At 35.3% G+C, this 25,898-nt stretch overlaps 1 protein-coding gene across 1 annotated transcript in view; it reads right to left on the reverse strand.

Annotated features, from left to right (window-relative positions):
* Positions 1-25,898, reverse strand: part of LOC117338962 — an 86,295-nt gene that overhangs the window by 54,870 nt on the left and 5,527 nt on the right. Inside the window, exons 6-34 of the mRNA XM_033900327.1 lie at positions 25,317-25,486; positions 24,255-24,345; positions 23,818-23,984; positions 22,840-22,931; positions 22,218-22,285; positions 21,650-21,846; positions 20,914-21,085; positions 20,354-20,514; positions 18,230-18,389; positions 17,539-17,705; positions 17,357-17,445; positions 16,807-16,877; positions 13,982-14,187; positions 12,482-12,596; positions 11,574-11,734; positions 10,918-11,101; positions 10,208-10,341; positions 8,360-8,510; positions 8,084-8,262; positions 7,556-7,850; positions 7,052-7,221; positions 5,998-6,088; positions 5,568-5,734; positions 4,591-4,682; positions 3,968-4,035; positions 3,400-3,596; positions 2,661-2,832; positions 2,107-2,267; positions 5-164 (exon numbers count right to left, since the gene is read on the reverse strand). Of these exons, the coding sequence (XP_033756218.1) occupies positions 5-164; positions 2,107-2,267; positions 2,661-2,832; positions 3,400-3,596; positions 3,968-4,035; positions 4,591-4,682; positions 5,568-5,734; positions 5,998-6,088; positions 7,052-7,221; positions 7,556-7,850; positions 8,084-8,262; positions 8,360-8,510; positions 10,208-10,341; positions 10,918-11,101; positions 11,574-11,734; positions 12,482-12,596; positions 13,982-14,187; positions 16,807-16,877; positions 17,357-17,445; positions 17,539-17,705; positions 18,230-18,389; positions 20,354-20,514; positions 20,914-21,085; positions 21,650-21,846; positions 22,218-22,285; positions 22,840-22,931; positions 23,818-23,984; positions 24,255-24,345; positions 25,317-25,486 (4,308 nt within the window). The remainder of the gene's footprint in view (positions 1-4; positions 165-2,106; positions 2,268-2,660; positions 2,833-3,399; positions 3,597-3,967; positions 4,036-4,590; positions 4,683-5,567; positions 5,735-5,997; positions 6,089-7,051; positions 7,222-7,555; positions 7,851-8,083; positions 8,263-8,359; positions 8,511-10,207; positions 10,342-10,917; positions 11,102-11,573; positions 11,735-12,481; positions 12,597-13,981; positions 14,188-16,806; positions 16,878-17,356; positions 17,446-17,538; positions 17,706-18,229; positions 18,390-20,353; positions 20,515-20,913; positions 21,086-21,649; positions 21,847-22,217; positions 22,286-22,839; positions 22,932-23,817; positions 23,985-24,254; positions 24,346-25,316; positions 25,487-25,898) is intronic.

Raw genomic sequence — 25,898 nt, forward strand, 5'->3', positions numbered from 1 at the left:
GTACCTGCATCCAATGTCATCTATCCCGGTTTTATCCCCAAAAAGGATGGGCATAAGTAAGTCAATCTCATCCCAATCAAGAAGACACGTCGACAACAGCAATGGTATAATACGATCTCTGTCATCACATATACTTTGATCATACCTCCAAAAGTCGGGTTGAGCTAGAATAGCAATCATTGATTTATCATGATCGACGAATAATTAACTTTGGAAATTTTGTAATATCAATAGTTATGTGCAAATGTTAAGAGTTTTTTTTATGAATGGAGAATGATCATGCAAACAGAACACTGAACAAAGTTAGTGTGAGTTAAGAAATGATGGACAGACAAACAGGTGAACATTGATTTTGTATGGTCGACGACAAGGACCTTTCAATGGCATTTGTTAACATTGATCGATTCAGTACAAATACAAGAGGCCCATGGGGCCTGTATCGCTCATGAATAATGTTCATGTTCAATTTGTTTTGTTTGTCAACATCAAACAATGCTATATATGGTTATAGTGTGGGGATCCTAACTGCTCTAAGTTTACAACATGCATTCATAACGTTATGACTAGTAGTGATTTAAAGGAATTACATCTATTTCCTCTATTGAGCCCCATCCCTTTGGCACCTTGGGGGTCAAGGTCACCATTTATGCAAAATCTGTTTCCCTTCCCCAAGGATGTTTCTGACCAAATTGGGTTCAAATCCATTCGTAACTTTATGACTACTAGCAATTTAAAAGAATTGCCTCAATTTCCCCTATTGGGCCCCGCCCCTTTGGCTTCTCGGGGGTCGGAGTCATCATTTATGCAAAATCTATTCCCCTTCCCCCAAGGATGTTTCTGACCAAATTGGGTTCAAATCCATTCAAAACTTTATGACTAGTAGTAGCGATTTAAAGGAATTGCCTCAATTTCCCCTATTAGGACCATCCCTTTGGCCCCTTGGGGGACAGAGTCACCATTTATGCAAATTCTGATCCTCTTCTGCCAAGGATGTTTCTGACCAAATTGGGTTCAAATCCGTTCATAACTTTATGACTAGTAGCGATTTAAAGGATTTGCCTCAATTTCCCATATTGGGCCCCGCCCCTCCGGCCCCTTGTGGGTCAGAGTCACCATTTATGCAAATTCTTATCCTCTTCTGCCAAGGATGTTTCTGACCAAATTGGGTTCAAATCCGTTCATAACTTTATGACTAGTAGCGATTTAAAGAAATTGCCTCAATTTCCCCTATTGTGCCCCGCCCCTCCGGCCCCTTGTGGGTCAGAGTCACCATTTATGCAAATTCTGATCCTCTTTGGCCAAGGATATTTCTGACCAAATTTGGTCAAAATCAAATAAGAGCTTTTTGACTAGTAGCGATTTGAAGCAAATGTTGACGGACGACAGACGACAGACGGACGACGGACGCTGCGCCATGACATAAGCTCACCGGACCTTCGATCCAGGTGAGCTAAAAATGTTGCAACACGTCAGATTAAATGCTGTTGTTTTAAGATTGGAAAAAAATCAAAATAGAATATGCTCAACTAGGGACCAAGGGCAATCTACCTATGAAATTTGAGAAAGACCCCTTCAGTACTTTCGGAGAAATAGCGTTAAGAAACTTCAATTGTCAACATCCATGATGGCTGCCTGTCAACCATGTTGTTTTCCGATTAGTCCCAAAATGCAATATGCATAACAAGGGACCAAGGAGAACCTACATATGTAATTTGACAAAGATCCTTTTCGTACTTGTTTTTTTAGAAATAGTGATAACAAGAATTGTTTACGGGCGGACGGACCAAGGACGCAGGGCGATTTGAATAGCCGATCATCTTATAATCTTCTGTACTGTACAAGTTTAAACAAAAAGGATTATTTCACCTCACCATCATGTTTTTTCAGACCTTCCAACATCTTTAGACAATGATTTTAGGAAGAAACACGGAATCACGTAAAGGAAATTTTCTAACAGACCAGTTTAGTTTTCACAGAATAAACTAACACTTTAATGGCTAACTATTACAGCGAGAGTGGTGACAACATAAGATATACAACGAGTAGAAAGGCCTTGTTCTGATGAGCTGTTATCGAGTATAATGATAAACTGTTTGTCAGGTTTACCTGCACATTGGTTGAGGGTAGTGTTCAGTTTCATAGCATTTACACCCATTGAGGCGCTGTAATCTAATATAGTTGTCAAGGCCGTTTCTTTTGAACACTGGTTTCCTTTTGAAGTGGCGTGAAGAGTAGTGTTAAAACAAGACCAACCAATGCTGAGAAAGCTGAAACACAAGTTATGTAGAATATAAAACAACTGAAGTTAGTTTAAGTTCTCACTAGAAAAATATATATCATGTAAGTATGTATCATATAATAAAAGTTATAAACTAAACCAAATATTCCCTTTTCGATACCTTCGCTGGAGGAAGTGTCACTAATATTTAGCCGAATAGAAATTTGATAATTTCATTCATATATCGTCTAGTTTCAGGCCACGTAATCATGATATAATGTGATCTTATAATCAACTTACCCTACTAAAGGTATCTGCCAAAATATGAGACATGATGGAATTAAATAGTTGGCTGACACATTGAAAACGTTAGCATATTCCATTATCAGGGTATTATAACAAATATGATGAAGTGATCAAAATTATTTTAGCAATCACTAACCTACAGACTTCACCATCGACTTTAGCCAACAGGTTTTTTACATTGGCAAAACCAGTAAAATTGCCCAATCCTGCTTGTAAGAAGGTTGATACTTGATATCCATGGAAACATTCAGAAAACACGCGATATCCATAAGAAGGATCCGCCTGCTGATAACATACATCTCGGAGTTCTGTAAGGAAAATAAAACTTGAGAATAATTAAACCTTCCAACATTAATGTTACAGAAATTGTTAATAATGACTTCCCGACTTTTTTCATTCCAAGATATCACTGAAATTGTCTTCTAATATAACTAATATGTAGCGTAGCCTTTAACCTAAGATATGAGAGACTGAACATGATGACACTTTGAGTGGAGTGCGGATGAAATCATTGAAAGCGTCTTTGAGTCATATATATGATAGACATTCTAATATTAAAATCCTCAGCGCTTCTTACATATTGGAATTTAATACTTTATCAACATTCAACAAATGCTATTATATTCAGTCTATTATGAGTTTCAATCTCTTATTCGCATTCTAATTAATTGTCAAGTAACGATAGTTTTGCCTGATCATAAGACGGTTAAAGGGCGGTAAAAAATTCCTCGTAACATACTTTCCTCAATGCATTTAACAATGTAAGAAATAGCGCAAAAATCTAATACTGAATTCGAAATCACGGATTTATCATATTCGGACAAACTTATGATTCATAGTGTAGTTAGTTATCAATTTTAATTCAATATCCAAACCTGGTTCATCCTTCTTTTCGCCTACTTGTACTGTAGCGCCATAGAAAACACTTGACATGTTCACTTTATTGATGGCCTCGGTAATGTTCTTTGTTACATGATCAACAGTTAAATCACTGGCAACCTTGATTTCACATTCTGCAACAAATCCAGCACTACTGGAATTGTCTGTCTGTCGCTTTATTCTACTGTTTTCGCTGTATAAAAAAGAAGTACACAAGAGTTACTCAGGGCAACAAAGTTAAGTTCGAAACTTATTTGATAACTCTAGTAACATTTATTTATTACGATTAAGAATTGGTTTTGCAAACCTTTGACAAGAATTTTTGTTTTGTTTTTGTTTTGCCTCACATAAAGGGGAGTAATCTACCCTTCATATTTTATCACATTGCTTTATCGTTTGTCGGCGACACGTTCTCCTCGTGACAGAGACCATCACTGCCTCCTGATTACATCTAAAAGTAGGTCTGACGTTCAATTGGAATTCATTTTTCTAGAGAGACAGTATTTGACGAGTGTTTCACATTCCATTAAATTGCCCTGTCGAAAGCATATGTAAATGACTCACCTGATAGATCCGACATAAAAGCTACCCAGAATGTAACCCGTTAACGCCCGTCTCATCAAAGCCTCGCCCTAAAAAAATAAATGTAAAGAAAAGCAAGCAATAAAATATCCTGAATTCAAATATGAAACAGTATGGACTAGATATGTGCATTCCGGTTGAAATCATTTTACATTTTCAGAGAAAAATAGCACGAAACAAAACATTGTATTAACAATTGATCTTTTATGACATTTTCAGGTGAAAATCCCTCAGGTGACATTTTCTTAAAAAGCTGTGTGGTAATTTAAAACAGATTATTTTCATCTAAATTTTGCAAGTCAAACTTTTACAATGAGAGTGGACAAATCATGTAACTATTGTATTAGGAATTTTATATCGACTTCCCAATTGAAACATCTGTTGTAATATAGTATTCAATAATGTGTCGATTCGACATTGAACTTTTAACACATACATGTACTATGCCTTTCTAGTTATAAAAATCCAATTGATGAAACATGGTTCCGGTAAATATCTTGGATCACATCTTTCACAAATGAATCATGGAAGTCACAGTAAGCGGATTCACTTGACCCAAAATCTACTTAACATATTCAAAATAGTAATGTGTATGCAACCCTCACTGTTATTTTAATTCGGTATTCCATGTCTGCATTCCATCCGCCAGGAAAGAAAATAGTTATATCGAAGACTTTATATGGTATCTCAGAAGGATCTGAAACAAACAAAAGCAGTAAATTGCTAATAATAATACAGATGTAGCATATTGAAGGAGTCATCTGTGAATAGCATGACGACGTGAAACCATCTTTGAGATATAAAGAAAATAACAAGCCTTCCGATATAAATATCCTAAGCGCTTCTTCGATATTTTAATTCGATAATTTATATCCGTTATGTATCATGACAATTGCTGTTTTGTTTAAAGAAATTGGAACTTAAAAATATATTTTCGTCATCACACCTGTATTAGAGAAGTTTTAATTTGATAATTTAAATATTAAAATTTCAATCCTTATGATACACTGTGCTGCTGAGAACTACAAATTACGAAGATATTATTTCTGGACTAAAAACCACCAGTTCACTCATTCTTTAATCATGATATTGTTTAACAATATCAAATCTTTAAATTGATTTTGATTGAAATGGGACTTTTTATGAATAACTAGTATTTAACCTAAAGGATCTTTCGCAACTCTGCATTTAGATTATGACAATTCTATCGACATTTTTCGAGATTATTGGTCGCCTCTTATGAATAACATGTATGACCCTTCTTTGCATCACAAAGGAGCCCAATCAGGATGTAGCTATTTCATTTTCGCTTTACTGTATCGAAATCTCAATTTGTTTTCGAATGTGTTAATATCTTGTCTTTTGTAAAATTCTTTACTTTGTATCAAACTCGGTAAGCGCATTGATGAATTAGTACGGCCGAATCAATAGTACAGACAAAAGTTGAATAAGCATCAATAGAAATTCTCGCAAAATACAATAATCTACACCAGAAACGTGTCTATTGTAATTACCCACAAGTAGTAGTACTTTCAAAATGATTACGTTCATAGTCAAAGACAGCCATAGTGTATCTTATTACCTTTATCTCCACTATCCTCACACTTGGAAGTATTCAAATGTGGATATATAACATTTTTCAAGTGATCTCCGTCCTTCCATGCTTGTACTATCTGGTCGTAAGTACAATTATCTTCAGTGAAAAATGTGTTGTTACTTAAAACGCAGTGCTTGAAAACTTGGAATGACCTACAAAGACAGCAGATGATAGGTTAGTTATTGCACACATAAACAAGAAGCCAATGGACATAAATGGTCAGTTTGGGTCCGATATATATAAATAGATGTTTTGTTTTAAAGAAAAGAAAAAACCCATCAAAACCCCATATCAATCAATGTGTTAAAACAATTGTTAAACAGTGTGACGATAATTCAGGATTCTCACTTTTCTATGACAGAAATGATTTGAGGCAATTACTTAGTATCTGATAACTTCTTAACATTCAACTCACATGCAGGAGTCGCTCCAATACCACAGACAGCTTGCTGCACGCTTCAGCATCAATTTTCTTGGGTTGCAAATGGATTCATTCGATTTCTTCACTATTAGTACAAAACAAGACAAGCATGTTCTTTAATAGTTACCTGAATTGCACAGTTATTATTTTGCTGCTGTGCAATTGAAAGATGTATACAAGGCAATAAAGCAAAATGCCACAAAAAAGACATTTTACAGAATTTAAAGCACGGCTTGTTAGATATATCTGAAAAATGTTGACATTAGTTTGGGCAAAATGGTTTTTTTTTCTTGAGTCACAACGATATTCAGTACATGGATGTAATTGCCGATTGGGTGTCTGTGGCAAGTTACCCATGTCATGCCACGGCTTGATGAAGTAAGCAGTGATACAGCCGTTAGGATCGTACAGGATGTTGGGCACTGAGCGTCACATTTAAAGTCATTCAATATGGAAATCACGTTGTTAACGTGACATCGAAAAGTTCTTATCACTGCGATGTTACCAATAACAGGGGCAACGTAATAATGCCACCTGTTCACAGAGTCATCATTATTTTGTCAGTGGAAGCATCATAATGTGTACTGGGGTACAACTGATCATCAACGTGGTTGAATGGACATCAATTTCCACCAGATCAAAATGCAATTAGCGCCTTAAGATCAGGTGGATAGAAGAACAAAAAATTAACGCCATGACCATGACCATTTTACAAGTTGAGAACGGACTTACAATGGAAAAAACAGAATATCCTAAACGAGGTCTATAAATTGACTAATTACTTCCATGGATTTGAAATGTGCTAGATACAAACTAGGCGGGGTGATTGATGGTTGTCCATTTTTTTGGGCTGTTTGGAATGGGTGAAAATAATTGACCGATTTCAATATAATTTGAGAGCACCAGGTTCATTTCATCCCAAATGAACTTTATGAAGTCTGTTGTGATACACACATATTATCAAATTGCACAATTCGTTAGAACTTATCTAGTAAATGAATAAAATATCTGTTTAATCAAGATATCAATTGATTATGTCAGTATTTACCTGTCCCATTACAATTATCCAGTATTGCAGTGGGGTTAATATTTGGCCGAACATGTTTAAACAACAGTGCCACAGCAGCCTTCACGGAGGGTAGCATATTAGTCACACTGCACTTGTTCTTCTCTTTGTCCAAATATGCCAAAATACGCCCAAGTTCCATCTCATACACACTGAAATGATTAGAAATCAATTAATCCATACTATCATGTTTGATTATAATCATGTATCTTAAACCACTAGTGTGGAAACCATTATTTTAATTTTCAGATTTATGAATATAAAGAAAAATATGCACACTTTGTCCATATTATCATTTACTCTTCAACATGTGGAAAATAGCCTATTTATATAATCAACAGCCATTGTCTGATGTAGACATAGACATTTCTGATCGAGGTCAACATTGGTAAGATTTAGTATGGTGTTTAGCACCGCGCCAATGTACTTCTAATCCATCCGAGATATGTTAATAAAAGTATAACCTATGGGTTTTCAATTAAATACCTGCACACAAGGATCTGCCGATTGGCTGGTATCGATGATGCATTCCGAGGATCCTGGGAATAAGGCATGTGAGAAGTGACATTTTCGTTAGTGCTTGATCCATTCATACGTAGGCCACTGGTTTCATTAGTGAACAGGCTGCTGTCTGTAGAGTCAGACCCATCAAAGCTCCTTATATCGATATTATGGAGCAAGCTCAACGTTCCCATCATATGAGTGTAGAGCAGGGACCCGTATGCATTGGAGGCATGGAAATATGCTGGCAAGGCACAAATCTGCCCACCACTGCTGTCGGCTGAAAAACAAAATGAATTTAAAATCAAGAAAAATCGTTAACATATCAACAATGAACTATATCGAAAATATACATGTTGCCAAAAAGTAAATATTGCTACAACTGACATCACAGATTCAATTTTATTCAAAATATAAGTTAATGCATTATCAGTCAAAATACCTCTTTATGATTTAAAGTTATCAATTAAAGAAATAGGAAAACCCCGCAAATCCCTCAGTCGCTAATTTTACCTGGACATGTGTCTGCATCAAAGGCGACAGATGAATCAATCCTGGTTAATGACGTGTTCATACTCTTGACATATTGTGAGATGACAGGTATAGCCCATTTATTCATATAAGCACTACTACAGTTATATCCTTTGTTTCTTGTGGAATTCACTACACATTGTAAGCTCACGTTGTATAACCTGAAATGAATAATTTGATTTTCAACAGTGATCATAAAACACACACACACAAAGAAAACAAAATATAAATAAAAATGTACAATGTCTGCCTACTTACTTGCATAATGCTAGGTGAGTGACATTCCTGTTTACTCCAGTATTTATCATACCCTCTTCCATCAGAGCTGTTACTAGCAGATGCATGCAGTTAGTCCAGTTCTGATTGGCAACTGATAATTGTCCATAGCTGCTACATACATTATTCGTACCTAGAAATACAAGTTATTTTTATTCAAGATGGGAATCACGTGTGAACATTTTGCAATAAAATGACTTGGATTCGAGATATAAATATCATTTCAACAAGTTGTTATACAATCAATGACAAACAAAAAGTCATCAAATAAAATCATACCTCGCAGTCTATATAAAAAGATTTTTTGTTTGTTTTGCAAAGCTAAACTGTCAGACGTTTGCTTTCTGCAAATTAGACTCAAAATCAATGGGCACAACTAGGGACCGAAGGAAACACACATATGAAGTTTGAGACAAGGGGGACCTACGTATGAAATCAAAGAGATATATGAGGAACTTTGTGTGAATACGAAATCATCATATTAAACTTCGGCTTTCAGCCATTTTGTTTTCTGTATCATATTCAAATTCCATATTTGCTGCGGAATTATAATACCAGTTTCAATTCTTGTGTGAGAATTGATTCGTTTCATTTCAATCCAAAATAATTCTTTAGATAAGAATCATGGTCATAATTAGATAACCACTTTCTCCTTGTCCTTTGAAAAATCCATTTCATTAGACCCAGTGACCTTGATCTTTTGAAAGTTGACTTCTTGCTTAATTCCGACCTACTTTGCTACATAATTTCATAACAAAATGTTTATCAGTAAAGATACAAAATTTACGTTCATATTTGACAGTGACTTTGACCTCTGCCCCGTCGACCTCGACCTTTCGTCAGCTAAATACTTGCCACATTTTGTGAAAAATAATATTCCAGAGGCCATTATGATTGCGTATGAATTTTAGGTCAATGTGGATCCTAACGGAAAACTTTAACATGACTCATTTATTCAAATAAGGGAAACATTAAAAGTTTGATAAAATCCTAATCTGAAATGTGCGTTGGGATGGTTACATATACATACAATCATATTGTAGGTACCATTATAATAGATTATGCATTAACAGAGAAATTTTAAGTTTAACAGAAATGATGACGCCGCTGCAGACTCCGTCGCCGTAGCAACTGCTGCGGAAAATAACGTTTCGCTATGCAACTCCATCACACGCGATACAAAAAAATAATCCCAGTGCTTCTCAAGAAATGGCTTCAACAAACTTCAATTGTCGAAATTCAAGATGGCCATCTGTCAAAATGAAATGGCTTCAGGTAGGAACCACACAGAATATATTAATGAAGATTGAGAAAAATCCTTCCAGTACTGCTCAAGGAATATCGATAATAGGGAGTATCTACATACAGACGGACAAGGGACGAATGACGGACCACGGAAGTAGAGGGTTTTGAAAAGCCGAGGTAGGTAAATATTGCTGATTACTTTCACAATAATCAAGTCAAATATTTCATTTTAGTTATGTAAAATACTACTAATTCATTTTAACAGGACTACTTTGTTTCCTTTTGGCCGGTACGTAATTTTTCGTAATGAACTATGAAGCTGAAATTGTCTTTCTTGTATTTGTATCCCCGGTTGACTTCCCTAAAACAATAATTTAAGGTCTTTTGTTGAAAATCTACCCGTTCTTACTTCTAGTCTCCGCTATTGCATGTGTCGCTATGAAAATGGTTTCAGTTAGAATTCTACTAAATACGGTATTACACATCAATTATTAACAGTTTTACAAACAAAGTAGAGTTGATCCCCCTCTTTAGTTGATACATCATGAAAATCAAACTTCATCTTTATCACTTTCATTTACTTACAGTTTTCCAAAGTGACGTTCTTTCCAAATATGTTCATCGAGTTTCTTTTCAACACATCCTTGACATTGTGGCAGGTTGTATTAGCCCAATCCTTCATTGTATCATCCACACAGTTCTTCTTCCAAGCCACAACCCTTTAACATTGAAGCTTAACAATTCAGAATCATCAGTGGTATATACTTTATTATTTCTATTGATCTGTCTCAAACATAATGATTGTCAACTGTATGAACCGAGGGAAACCTAAACTTGGAATTCTAGAACAATCATTGACGTCTTTTTCTGACCAAGAGAAATTATTGCAAACACAATTTTAAAATTGAAAATATGCAAATAAGGACTAAATTATTTAAGGGCAGACAGACGGAAGATCATCTCTAAAAAAGACACTATGAATTAAGTATGATCTGAACAGTCCCGAAACTGATGGTAGGATGATAGTGAAACATAAACGCTGTTTCGTCCATATTCTAATTTCAAATGTGCCAATTAATATCGGATGTAAAATTTCCAGCCTCACAGATAACAGTACAGATTTTGACAAACTAATTGGACGCAAAAATGCTACATATAGGCTATTTTCAGTTCATATATGGTATAAAGCATTACATATAAATCGTATATTAATCAAATGTTTCATAAATCCATGCTGTTTAAAAAACTAAGTTTTCTTTTGTTTATTTCTATCATGCTAATTTTTTACTACTTACCCACATGTGTCATTCATCATCAAATGCCTTTCTATATCAGACATATGCTCCGGCCGAATATTACAGTTATACTTGGCGATGTACTCTATGCTATTATTCTCACATGGTAAGCTCCCAAGTGTCTTCGTAATATTTTTAATGTGACTGCCATTCAGATGTCTATATTGAACATTGCCTTCATACACTGGAAAATACAAAATGAATTAATGAACGTTAAATCATTTTAAATCTTTTAACAAGCGGACTAATTTAGAATCACCACCTTGATATTAGATCAGGTGATTTTGACAGAAAAACATCGAAAAGAAAACATCAAAACGAACACTCTTGATATCAAACATATTACATGATTTACTGATATAATAAAAAAAAAACTCAGGATACATATTTGAATATTCAATGCGAAATTATTTAATATAGTTCATACATTTCATATCAAACACAATCAATTGAAAATCAAGGGCATCTCGCACGGTTAAATCATCTAGAAAGTAATTGATTACGGTCATCCTTTCTTTGTCCCCGATCAAATCATTCTTAAACTAAATATGTATAAGGAATTAATAAATCTTCTGACTTCTACAGGACAAGCCATGGAATTATTCATGAAATTCATGCTAAACCAGTCATGATTTCTCTAGTGTTGACATACTTACAAACGTTACAAGAAGATATATTCTTTCCACCAAAGACTTTTCTAAACTTTTCCTCATTGGACTGGATTGCCATAACCATTACACTGTCATTACATTTCCCAGCCATGTAAGGTCTGTTGTTAAATACTACTCTGGCGCACAGCAAACTGGCATGGAGGTGTCTGAATGAATCAAATATGTACGGTATTCTTCAAGGTTTCAGTTAATTAGTTCAAGCGAACACTTTAACAAAATTAAAACAGTCCTAGAAGTTACAAATGGTGCTTCGTAACATATATAATTTCAATCTGTACATTTAGTCAAGATTTCTGTCAACCTAGGGTATCAATGATTGTCAGTACTCTAAAGCTCACTGTGCTGCTGTCACAATATACGACGGCACCATGCTCCAATGAATCACTCTCACAGAAACTGTCCAGATAATTAAAATTAAAGCAAATACATGTCCCTACCGGCCCCCGATCAAAATAGTTAGTGACCTTAACCTTAACCTAATAACCCTGTTATTCATCTAGCTACTCATATTGAAGTTACATACCAGGTTTCACAACACAAACATATCTTAAAAGTATAGTTGAGACGGACGGACTGACAGCCGGCCGGACAGACAGACAGACGGGCGGGGAGGGAACCTATAGTTCCCCTAATTTCACCCACAGGGGGCTTATAACTACTCACGACAGCCTATAATTTAATGTAAAGGTAAAACTGTTTCGTTTTTTGTTTGTTTGTTTTTTTAGCCTTTGAGCGACATCACGCGGATAATAATATTAACTTATGAAATATATATCGAAACCAAACTTAATATCGCCTTTATCAAGCAAACTTTTGCACATCATATTGCACATCTGCAATTTAATCTCCCACTTTACATCCTTCACATAGACGGTAACCACAATTTAACTTACTTGCAGTAAGTTGTTGAGTCATTTGTGTTCAAATATTGCACTGATTGACAACTTTGGTTTAAATGAAACATGATCGAGTCGATATCGGAACAATCCAATTCAGGAGCAGGCATATCTGAAAGGAAATAAGCATTACATTGTAAGTCGATTATACTCATCGCATATAATTTGTGCACTAGCTCATATATCAAACGGACATATAACAAGGGAATCAGTAGAACTCATTGCTTATGTCCTCTTAAATTCCATCGCAACTGCATATTGTACAAAGCATATTGTGCGTTGGTTGTTAGGTGAAGCACAAATTCAGGATGTAATTAAATGGGAGTAAATAAATTATCTAAATAATTAAACCACTGGGATACCAACTTCAACATTATCACATAACTTCGTTGTGAGCCACAACAAACCACCTTGCCGCAAATGTTTGAAACATCCTTCTGGTACTTCTCATAAGATAAGGATATCAAGGAATCCTTATCTCCTGATGAGCGACAAGACAACGGATAATAGCAGCTTCGTATGAACCACCAGATAATGATAATGAGAAATTAAGATAAAAACCAAGTCGCCCGATTGTCCTGAATCGCTCATATGTTGAAGCAGTACTTGGTAATGAAGATAATCTTTTTTTGGAGCATTAAATATTCTATTTAAGTGACAAATGATATCAATTCATCAAATTTAAGGGACGCTAGGGTTATTCTGTAGAATGTTTTTTTTTCAAGCATGTGTGATCAGGTCGCTGATAATGGTAATTCAGGGGGAAAATACTTCAAAAGGTTTTGGCACATTTGAACTGTGTGGCATTGAATGTAGGTCAAGCATATTTGACACCTTTCATCTTGAATACAGGTTAAGGTCATTTATTACAAATAAATTTGGTCTAACCCTTCATTACAGCCTATATTGGGCCCAGTATCATGACTCTTATCCTCTGGATTATTTAGAAGTTATTCAAACGAAAAAAATGACGTCGGACAGACTACTGGCGGACGGTCAGACGCACGGTCAGACGCACAACGCACCACGGCATAAGCTCACTTGCTCTTCGGGCAGGTGAGCTAACAAGAGTACCGTAGTGCGTAACAACAAACGACTATATAATGCCGCAGAGAAAGACACTGTTGTATTAAAATAGATGCAAATATAGAAATTAAATATGAATTGTGAATTGAAAAAAGACAAGTTCATGTCATAGAAAACTGTACAAATCTTGGCAGAAATTGGAGAAAACTGAGCGAGAGGACCTAAAAACAACAAGACCAAAATACCGATAGAACCAAAAGGCATTTTTTTTAAATTTATTATAAAAAAATTGAATCAAAATGCCTTTTAAGCACAGGAACATAATAATAATTACAAACCATGCAATGTTTCTAAGAAATCTATTGAAAAAAATAAAAACTGAAATAAGCAAATATCCATTGGAATGATGAGGTTATCATATTCTGACTAACTTTGACAAACGACTGGGTATGTGGTAAATTTAATACAAACCTGATTCATCCTTCTTTTTTGCTACTTGGACTGTAGCGCCATAGAAAACACTTGAACTGTTCCTATTATATATGGCGCCGGTAATGTTGTTTGTCACACTCTGAACAGTTACAGCACTGGCACTGGCAACCTTGATTTCACATTCCGCAACAAATCCACCACTGCTGAAATTGCCTGATGTCTGTCGTTTCATTCTACCGATTTCACTGTATCAAACAAAGATTCACTGAGGGTAACAAAAACAAACTCGAAATTCATTTCATAATCTAGTAACATTGACTTATAACGACTACCCAAGCATTAGTTTATCAAATGTTTGGGGCTGTAGGGCTAACTGACTTCTAATGAAACTTTGAAGTTAATCGTCATCATTTCAGTGCATGCTAAGTTGATTACGACTTTATTCAAATACATGAATATAGTCTAGGTTTATTGATTTATATAAATGCTGTAACCTTTTCTCCCAGAATTCTGCTAGCCAAATATCAGATCTATGGGTCACTTGGTTATTAAGAATTCTTGTTTTTAAACCCGTACTTGCTTTACCAAATATGTGTCTAAATAAGCCCATCCGCACCAGACACTCGTATGACAAGCTGCGTTTGTGTGTTATTGTTTTAGAAGGGCATTGAAGGCTTAATATATGATTCTTTAGTTGCCTTTAAGCTTGTTTTAACTTACTTTCCAAAAGGTAGAGTGTAAGGAAACACTGTACCAAAGCAATATATGCAGTATATTTGTGTTCATAATATACAAAATACCCGATGGGCCTGTATCACTCTCCAGTACATTTTTGTACTACAAGTTTAATACCTCTTCATTCCAATATGATGATATACTGAGTTTATTCATCCCAGTTTTCTTTTTAATGACTCAAAATCATGATATTTGGCCTCTTGAATTGACAACAAGAGGCCCATGTGCCTTACCAGTCACGTAAGTTTTGAAATATTTAAGTTAATTTAATTGATACTTTTTGGCCCTGTCCATCATCCCATGGGTCAGTCAGTGCCAACATGTGCAGACCATCAATCTGTCATCCAATTCTCATAATGTTAAAGTTAGAATGAATTCCAATAGAAATAAAACAAATGATAGTTAAAAATGTGATTTCCATAAATAAACTAGAGCAAAAAATCAACCCCTTCCTTAGTGGCTAACGTGGGACCACTGGGAAATGAAATTCACTGTTTTTGTAAAGAACCTTAAGACCCTTCAATCTATAAAGATTATTTGATTCTACCTTATTTCGGTCTTGAGAAGAAGTTTCTTGAGATTTCAATTAACTTAACCGTTTTTGGCATGTCCCTCAGTCCCCTGGGGGGTTGGGGGGGGGGTCATATAATTTACAATTTTGGTTGGCGTTCGGCAATGGAATCTTCCTGTTAATTTTCATTGAATGTGGTTCTGTGGTTTTGGAGAACTCGAAAATGTAAATTTGTTTACGGACGGACGACGCATGACGCAAGACGACGGACAAAAGGCGGTTAGAATAGGTCACCTCAGAGTTCGTCTCAGGTGACCTAAGAATGAGAAGCTGTCTCGGTAGATTTCCATCCAAGCATGCTAACTTGAGATGTGTTTTAAATGTGTTTTTGTGCCTTATATCCAAACGAAACAGTTGACAACATCACTGTTCCCTTAAGGTTCACGTAACTTGCCCTTTTGTTGGACTTGACTTAAAAACATACGAAATTCATATATAAATGTATCTAATTTCAAGGAAAGTGTAACCGGTCACCTCTTAACGATGACCAATGACGACTAATGGCAGAACAATAATTACAACATACAGAAGTGTATTATATATCTCGCCTATCCTACTTTGTTTATATACTGAAGTTTTAAACGACAAACATGCTGGGTATTGCTAAAGCAATACATGACCCTTAACGTCCCTCGCTAAAATAGTTACAGTTACTTTTAAATCCTGAAACTCGTGCTTCTTCTGTAGCTACACTCATACGCAACTTTCACCAATATACCTTTAAGCATGGCCGAGAAAAGTGCGGAAAACTGAGTGGAAAGACTTACAGACGGACGGGGAGGTAACCTATAGCCCCTCCTGTTTCACCGATCGGTGACTTAAAACCATACTTCCTTAAATTAGAAAATTAAAATATTTTTTCTTTTTGAAATAAAAAAAACGTTCACATTAAAGGAATGTGTAAATATTGAAGCATTGAAAAAAAAACACTTAAATTTCGCGAAATGATTTATTCTAACAATTCACCAAAATACGTCAAAACTTCTAGATTCCCGGCATGATTATTTTCAGAGTCACTGGATCATATGTTCTGGAAGATATTCCGTAAGTGGAGGCCGTGTTCAGATGTCCACTGAGATTAATTTCAGAAAGTATGAACTTGTTTTAGGCCCGATACTTTGAAAATTGTATACCCGTAATGCACATCGGCACAACAGTGTATCACTATGTGAAATTTAAGAGAATTTTAGTCTTCTTGATTCTGTATCAGATTGATTCATATCCGGAATCGAAACTTCTGACGGATGAACGGAAGAAATTACCAGACCTGAGGTTAATCATTTGTTCTCAAAGAATGAGCTAAACGCACAATATGAATACAATATGCCGGATTACTATTTCATGCGGGGCTAATCAATAATGATCAAAATGCAACACTTCATAATCTAGTTAAATTTCCGTGATTCAATCGAACAGATAGAAGGAAGAAGATTGAAATATGTTTCTAAAGATAGGTTCAAAGGTGGTCATCATAGGTTTCGTATGGCATACTAAACAATAAACATACAGTGTAGTGATGATGTAAGCTGCACTAACAAAGCATGTGTAATGGACTCACCTGATAGATATGATCCGGAAACTCCCCGAAATGTAATATTGCATCATTGCCTGTCTCATCAAAGCTTCGCCCTAAAAAGAAGCGGATGTAAAAGCTCACAATAAAGTACAATATAACGTGGAAATTCCTAAGTGATCTTTTTAAACAAATTGATGTGGCACTTTAAACCATATTATCTCATTAAATTTAAAATTCAGCTTTTCATTATGATGTTTGACTAATCCTGAAAGAATCGTATCAGGTATTTTTATATGGACTTCAACATTGCAACGTCTGACATAAAATACCGTTCAATAAGGTATCGATGGGAACTGTGAACACATGATATTCCAATGATAAGTGAATAAGTGATTAAATCCTACTGATGAAACATGTTTTAGGTAAATATATTGAATAAAATCTAAAAATCCAGAATCATAAAGGTCACAATTAGAGGATTCAACTGACCCAAAGATTTTCTTTACATGCTCAAAATAACAATAACACGGGACAGTACAGGAGAGAGAAAGCTATAAATCTTTCTAATATATATATCGTTTGCAACCCTCACCGTTGTTATAATTCGGTGTTTCATGTCCTCATTCCATGCCACAGGAAAGAAAATAGTTATATCGAAGACGTGGTATGGTATCTCGGAATCTGTAACAAACAAAAGCAATATATAGCTAAGAATAAGAATACAGATAAAGTATCACTACAGGAAGGTTTAAAATATTTGATTACTACCCATACCTTGATGGAGACACTGTGTCACATTTAACCCTGGAACCAGGTTGTCAAACCAGTATCCTCCGAGGTTAAGGGCGTTCGATATATCCTCTACCTTACATTGGAAGTATTTTGGGATATCATAGTTCATCGCGATGTTCTGTCCACATTCGAATATGCGATGTCCGATTCTAAAATAACAAATCAATGAACAATATTATTTTCATTATAACAAAACCATACATAAATGTTAAATGATGTTTAAACTGCAACACAAAAAAATATTTAGGGCAAACTTCTATTAAGAGTATACATCAAAAGAAATGTTAAGTAACCGACATGGATACACCCGTAATGCCATCATTAGTTTTTAACAACTACCATTCACAATTGATTCAGCATCGTCAATGGATCCTTTACGCTTACAGAACCGTTAGCTGGAATCATACCACCATATTTAAGCATATGTCTATAACTTATTAATGACAACGTATACTTAAGAAACCACTGTTTTAATGGTTTACCGTAGATATATGATATATCAATTTTGTTTTAATCGCTGATATATTTTGTGATGTATCCCAATTTATTGATGAATCAAATAATTGTACTCGTATACACTGTACAACGAACCAAGCAAATTAGGCAAATTTTATTAGTTGCGAAGCTTACAGATAGCTGACCAAAAAAAAGACATTTTAAGTTTTCACAGTACCTGCATCCAATGTCATCTATCCCGGTTTTATCCCCAAAAAGGATGGGCATAAGTAAATCAATTTCATCCCAATCAAGAAGACACGTCGACAACAGCAATGGTATAATACGATCTCCGTCATCACATATACTTTGATCATACCTCCAAAAGTCTGGTTGAGCTAGAATAGCAATCATTGATTTATCATGATCGACGAAGAATTAACTTTGGAAATTTTGTAATATCAATAGTTATGTGTAAATGTTACGAGTATTTTATGAATGGAGATAGATCATGCAAACAGAACACTGAACAAAGTTAGTGTGAGATAAGAAATGCTGGACAGACAAACAGGTGAACATTGATTTTGTATGGTCGACGACAAGGACCTTTCAATGACATTTGTTAACATTGATCGATTCAGTATAAATACAAGAGGCCCATGGGGCCTGTATCGCTCACCTGGTTTGATTTGACCAAATGTCAAAATAATGTTCATGTTCAATTTGTTTTGTTTGTCAACATCAAACAAAGCTATATATGGTTATAGTGTGGGGATCCTAACTGCTCTAAGTTTACAACATGCATTCATAACGTTATGACTAGTAGTGATTTAAAGGAATTACATCTATTTCCCCTATTGAGCCCCACCCCTTTGGCATCTTGGGGGTCAAAGTCACCATTTATGCAAAATCTGTTTCCCTTCCCCAAGGATGTTTCTGACCAAATTGGGATCAAATCAATTCAAAACTTTATGACTAGTAGCGATTTAAAGGAATTATCTCTATTTCCCCCTATTAGGCCCCGCCCCTTTGGCCCCTTGGGGGTCAGAGTCACCATTTATGCAAAATCTGTTCTCCTTCCCCCAAGGTTGTTTCTGACCAAATTGGGTTCAAATCCATTCATAACTTTGTGACAAGTAGCGATTTAAATGAATTGCCTCAATTTCCCCTTTTGGGCCCCGCCCCTTTGGCCCCTCAGGGGTCAGAGTTACCATTTATGCAAATTCTGATCCTCTTCTGCCAAGGATGTTTCTGGCCAAATTGGGTTCAAATCCGTTCATAACTTGATGACTAGTAGCGATTTAAAGGAATTGCCTCAATTTCCCCTATTGGGCCCCGCCCCTCTGGCCCTTTGTGGGTCAGAGTCACCATTTATGCAAATTCTGATCCTCTTCGGCCAAGGATGTTTCTGACCAACTTTGGTCAAAATCCAATAAGAACTTTTTGACTAGTAGCGATGTGAAACAAATGTTGACGGACGACGGACGACGGACGGACGACGGACGCTGCGCCATGACATAAGCTCACCGGACCTTCGGTCCAGATGAGCTAAAAATGTTGCAGCACGTCAGATTAAATGCTGTTGTTTTAAGATTGGAAAAAAATCAAAATAGAATATGCTCAACTAGGGACCAAGGACAATCTACCTATGAAATTTGAGAAAGACCCCTTCAGTACTTTCTGAGAAATAGCGTTAAGAAACTTTAATTGTCAACATCCATGATGGCTGCCTGTCAACCATGTTGTTTTCCGAATAGTCCGAAAATGTGATATGCATAACTACGGACAAAGGGGAACGATATATGAAATTTGAGAACGATCACTTCAGTAATTTCTTGGAAATAGCGATAACAAAGTTTAATAGCCAAACTCCAAGATGGCTGCCTGTCGACCATGTTGTTTTCCGATTGGTCCCAAAATGCAATATGCATAACAAGGGACCAAGAAGAACTTACATATGAAATTTGACAAAGATCCTTTTCGTACTTGTTTTTTTAGAAATAGCGATAACAAGAATTGTTTACGGGCGGATGGACCAAGGACGCAGGGCGATTTGAATAGCCGATCATCTTATAATCTTCTGTACTGTACAAGTTAAAACAAAAAGGATTATTTCACCTCACCATCATATTTTTTCAGACCTTCCAACATCTTTAGACAATGATTTTAGGAAGAAACACGGAATCACGTAAAGGAAATTTTCTAACAGACCAAAAATTTTGTTTTCACATGAATAAACTGACACTTTAATGGCGAACTATTACAGCGAGAGTGGTGACAACATAAGAAATACAACGAGTAGAAAAGACTTGTTCTGATGAGCTGTTATCGAGTATAATGATAAACTGTTTGTCAGGTTTACCTGCACATTGGTTGAGGGTAGTGTTCAGTTTCATAGCATTTACACCCATTGAGGCGCTGTAATCTAATATAGTTGTCAAGGCCGTTTCTTTTGAACACTGGTTTCCTTTTGAAGTGGCGTGAAGAGTAGTGTTAAAACAAGACCAACCAATGCTGAGAAAGCTGAAACACAAGTTATGTAGAATATAAAACAACTGAAGTTAGTATAAGTATAAGTTTTCACTAGAAAAATATATATCATGTAAGTATGTATCATATAATAAAAGCTTTAAACTAAACCAAATATTCCCTTTTCGATACCTTCGCTGGAAGAAGTGTCGCTAATATTTAGCCGAATAGAAACTTGATAATTTCATTCATATATCGTCTAGTTTCAGGCCACGTAATCATGATATAATGTGATCTTATAATCAACTTACCCTACTAAAGGTATCTGCTAAAATATGAGACATGATGGAATTAAATAGTTGGCCGACACATTGAAAACGTTAGCATATTCCATTATCAGGGTATTATAACAAATATGATGAAGTGATCAAAATTATTTTAGCAATCACTAACCTACAGATTTCACCATCGACTTTAGCCAACAGGTTTTTTACATTGGCAAAACCAGTAAAATTGCCCAATCCTGCTTGTAAGAAGGTTGATACTTGATATCCATGGAAACATTCAGAAAACACGCGATATCCATAAGAAGGATCCGCCTGCTGATAACATACATCTCGGAGTTCTGTAAGGAAAATAAAACTTGAGAATAATTAAACCTTCCAACATTAATGTTACTGAAATTGTTAATAATGACTTCCCGACTTTTTCATTCCAAGATATCACTGAAATTGTCTTCTAATATAACTTATATATAGCGTAGCCTTTAACCTAAGATATGAGAGACTGAACATGATGACACTTTGAGTGGAGTGCGGGTGAAATCATTGAAAGCGCCTTTGAGTCATATATGATAGACATTCTAATATTAAAATCCTCAGCGCTTCTTACATATTGGAATTTAATACTTTATCAACATTCAACAAATGCTATTATATTCAGTCTATTATGTGTTTCATTCTCTTATTCGCATTCTAATTAACTGTCAAGTAACGATAGTTTTGCCTGATCATAAGACGGTTAAAGGGCGGTAAAAAATTCCTCGTAACATACTTTCCTCAATGCATTTAACAATGTAAGAAATAGCGCAAAAATCTAATACTGAATTCGAAATCACGGAGTTGTCATATTCGGACAAACTTATGATTCATAGTGTAGTTAGTTATCAATTTTAATTCAATATCCAAACCTGGTTCATCCTTCTTTTCGCCTACTTGTACTGTAGCGCCATAGAAAACACTTGACATGTTCACTTTATTGATGGCCTCGGTAATGTTCTTTGTTACATGATCAACAGTTAAATCACTGGCAACCTTGATTTCACATTCTGCAACAAATCCAGCACTACTGGAATTGTCTGTCTGTCGCTTTATTCTACTGTTTTCGCTGTATAAAAAAGAAGTACACAAGAGTTACTCAGGGCAACAAAGTTAGGTTCGAAACTTATTTGATAACTCTAGTAACATTTATTTATTACGATTAAGAATTGGTTTTGCAAACCTTTGACAAGAAATTTTGTTTTGTTTTTGTTTTCCCTCACATAAAGGGGAGTAATCTACCCTTCATATTTCATCACGTTGCTTTATCGTTTGTCGGCGACACGTTCTCCTTGTGACAGAGACCATCACTGCCTCCTGATTACATCTAAAAGTAGGTCTGACGTTCAATTGGAATTCATTTTTCTAGAGAGACAGTATTTGACGAGTGTTTCACATTCCATTAAATTGCCCTGTCGAAAGCATATGTAAATGACTCACCTGATAGATCCGACATAAAAGCTACCCAGAATGTAACCCGTTAACGCCCGTCTCATCAAAGCCTCGCCCTAAAAAATAAACGTAAAGAAAAGCAAGCAATAAAATATCCAGAATTCAAATATGAAACAGTATGGACTAGATATGTGCATTCCGGTTGAAATCATTTGACATTTTCAGAGAAAAATAGCACGAAACAAAACATTGTATTAACAATTGATCTTTTATGAAATTTTCAGGTGAAAATCCCTCAGGTGACATTTTCTTAAAAAGCTGTGTGGTAATTTAAAACAGATTATTTTCATCTAAATTTTGCAAGTCAAACTTTTACAATGACAGTGGACTAATCATGTAACTATTGTATTAGGAATTTTATATCGACTTCCCAATTGAAACATCTGTTGTAATATAGTATTCAATAATGTGTCGATTCGACATGGAACTTTTAACACATACATGTACTATGCCTTTCTAGTAATAAAAATCCAATTGATGAAACATGGTTCAGGTAAATATCTTGGATCACATCTTTCACAAATGAATCATGGAAGTCACAGTAAGTGGATTCACTTGACCCAAAATCTACTTAACATATTCAAAATAGTAATGTGTATGCAACCCTCACTGTTATTTTAATTCGGTATTCCATGTCTGCATTCCATCCGCCAGGAAAGAAAATAGTTATATCGAAGACTTTATATGGTATCTCAGAAGGATCTGAAACAAACAAAAGCAGTAAATTGCTAATAATAATACAGATGTAGCATATTGAAGGAGTCATCTGTGAATAGCATGACGACGTGAAACCATCTTTGAGATATAAAGAAAATAACAAGCCTTCCGATATAAATATCCTAAGCGCTTCTTCGATATTTTAATTCGATAATTTATATCGGTTATGTATCATGACAATTGCTGTTTTGTTTAAAGAAATTGGAACTTAAAAATATATTTTCGTCATCACACCTGTATTAGAGAAGTTTTAATTTGATAATTTAAATATTAAAATTTCAATCCTTATGATACACTGTGCTGCTGAGAACTACAAATTACGAAGATATTATTTCTGGACTAAAAACCATCAGTTCACTCATTCTTTAATCATGATATTGTTTAACAAAATCAAATCTTTGAATTGATTTTGATTGAAGATGGGACTTTTTATGAATAACTAGTATTTAACCTTATGGATCTTTCGCAACTCTGCATTTAGATTATGACAATTCTATCGACATTTTTCGAGATGATTGGTCGCCTCTTATGAACAACATGTATGACCCTTCTTTGCATCACAAAGGAGCCCAATCAGGATGTAGCTATTTCATTTTCGCTTTACTGTATCGAAATCTCAATTTGTTTTCGAATGTGTTAATATCTTGTCTCTTGTAAAATTCTTTACTTTGTATCAAACTCGGTTAGCGCATTGATGAATTAGTGCGGCCGAATCAATAGTACAGACAAAAGTTGAATAAGCATAAATAGAAATTCTCGCAAAATACAATAATCTACACCAGAAACGTGTCTATTGTAATTACCCACAAGTAGTAGTACTTTCAAAATGTTTACGTTCATAGTCAAAGATAGCCATAGTGTATCTTATTACCTTTATCTCCACTATCCTCACACTTGGAAGTATTCAAATGTGGATATATAACATTTTTCAAGTGATCTCCGTCCTTCCATGCTTGTACTATCTCGTCGTAAGTACAATTATCTTCAGTGGAAAATGTGTTGTTACTTAAAACGCAGTGCTTGAAAACTTGGAATGACCTACAAAGACAGCAGATGATAGGTTAGTTATTGCACACATAAACAAGAAGCCAATGGACATAAATGGTCAGTTTGGGTCCGATATATATAAATAGATGTTTTGTTTGTTTTAAAGAAAAGAAAAAACCCATCAAAACCCCATATCAATCAATGTGTTAAAACAATTGTTAAAAAGTGTGACGATAATTCAGAATTCTCACTTTTCTATGACACCAATGATTTTAGGCAAATACTTATAAGTATATGATAACTTCTTAACATTCAACTCACATGCAGGAATCGCTCCAATACCACAGACAGCTTGCTGCACGCTTCAGCATCAATTTTCTTGGGTTGCAAATGGATTCATTCGATTTCTTCACTATTAGTACAAAACAAAAAGACAAGCATGTTCTTTAATAGTCACCTGAATTACACAGTTATTATTTTGCTGCTGTGCAATTGAAAGATGTATACAAGGCAATAAAGCAAAATGCCCCCAAAAAAGACATTTTACAGAATTTAAAGCACGGCTTGTCAGATATATCTGAAAAATGTTGACATTAGTTTGGGCAAATTGGTTTTTGTTTTCTTGAGTCACAACGATATTTAGAACATGGATGTAATTGCCGATTGGGTGTCTGTGGCAATTAAGTTACCCATGCCATACCACGGCTTGATGAAGTAGGCAGTGATACAGCCGTTAGGATCGTACAGGATGTTGGCCACTGAGCGTCACATTTAAAGTCATTCAATATGGGAATCACGTTGTTAACGTGACATCGGAAAGTTCTTATCACTGCGATGTTATCAATAACAGGGGCAACGTAATAATGCCACCTGTTCACAGAGTCATGATTATTTTGGCAGTGGAAGCATCATAATGTGTACTGGGGTACAACTGATCATCAATGTGGTTGAATGGACATCAATTTTCCCCAGATCACAATGCAATTAGCGCCTTAAGATCAGGTGGACAGAAGAACAAAAAATTAACGTCATTAGCCATGACCATTTAACAAGTTGAGAACGGACTTACAATGAAAAAAGCAGGATATCCTAAACGAGGTCTATAAATTGACGAATTACTTCCATGGAGTTGAAATGTGCTAGATACAAACTAGGCGGGGTGATTTATGGTTGTCCATTTTTGGGCTGTTTGGAACTGGTGAAAATAATTGTCTGATTTCAATATAATTCGAGAGCACCAGGTTCATTTCATCCCAAATGAACTTCATGAAGTCTGTTGTGATACACACATATTATCAAATTGCACAATTTGTTTGAACTTATCTAGTAAATGAATGAAATATCTGTTTAATCAAGATATCAATTGATTATGTCAGTATTTACCTGTCCCATTACAATTATCCAGTATTGCAGTGGGGTTAATATTTGGCCGAACATGTTTAAACAAGAGTGCCACAGCAGCCTTCACGGAGGGTAGCATATTAGTCACACTGCACTTGTTCTTCTCTTTGTCCAAATATGCCAAAATACGCCCAAGTTCCATCTCATACACACTGAAATAATTAGAAATCAATTAATCCATACTATCATGTTTGATTATAATCATGTATCTTAAAGCTGACAGTGCAAGTTAAAAAGCATCCAATTGAGATTAAAAAAAAATAATACATGTACAGATTTCCAAAAATCGTTTCCGAGACATCCCCCAATTATTGTTGTGTCGTATCTAAGGACGGGCAGACATTTTTGTTTTTTGTAATGCGTAGATACGAGCCGCTATAAAAGCGCGTGCGTTCACTGAGACAAATATCAGTATATTGATACACGCGCATAGCGACACATCTCTCCATTATACATAGTATACGTTCTCAATACAAACGCAAATGAGTTTTTGTTCACATTACGGAACTTGAATATGGAATTTGAAGAGGTAACTTTATATATATACATATATATTTTATTTTA

The sequence above is a fragment of the Pecten maximus genome, chromosome 12 (assembly GCF_902652985.1).
Source record: "Pecten maximus chromosome 12, xPecMax1.1, whole genome shotgun sequence".
NCBI lineage: Eukaryota > Metazoa > Mollusca > Bivalvia > Pectinida > Pectinidae > Pecten > Pecten maximus.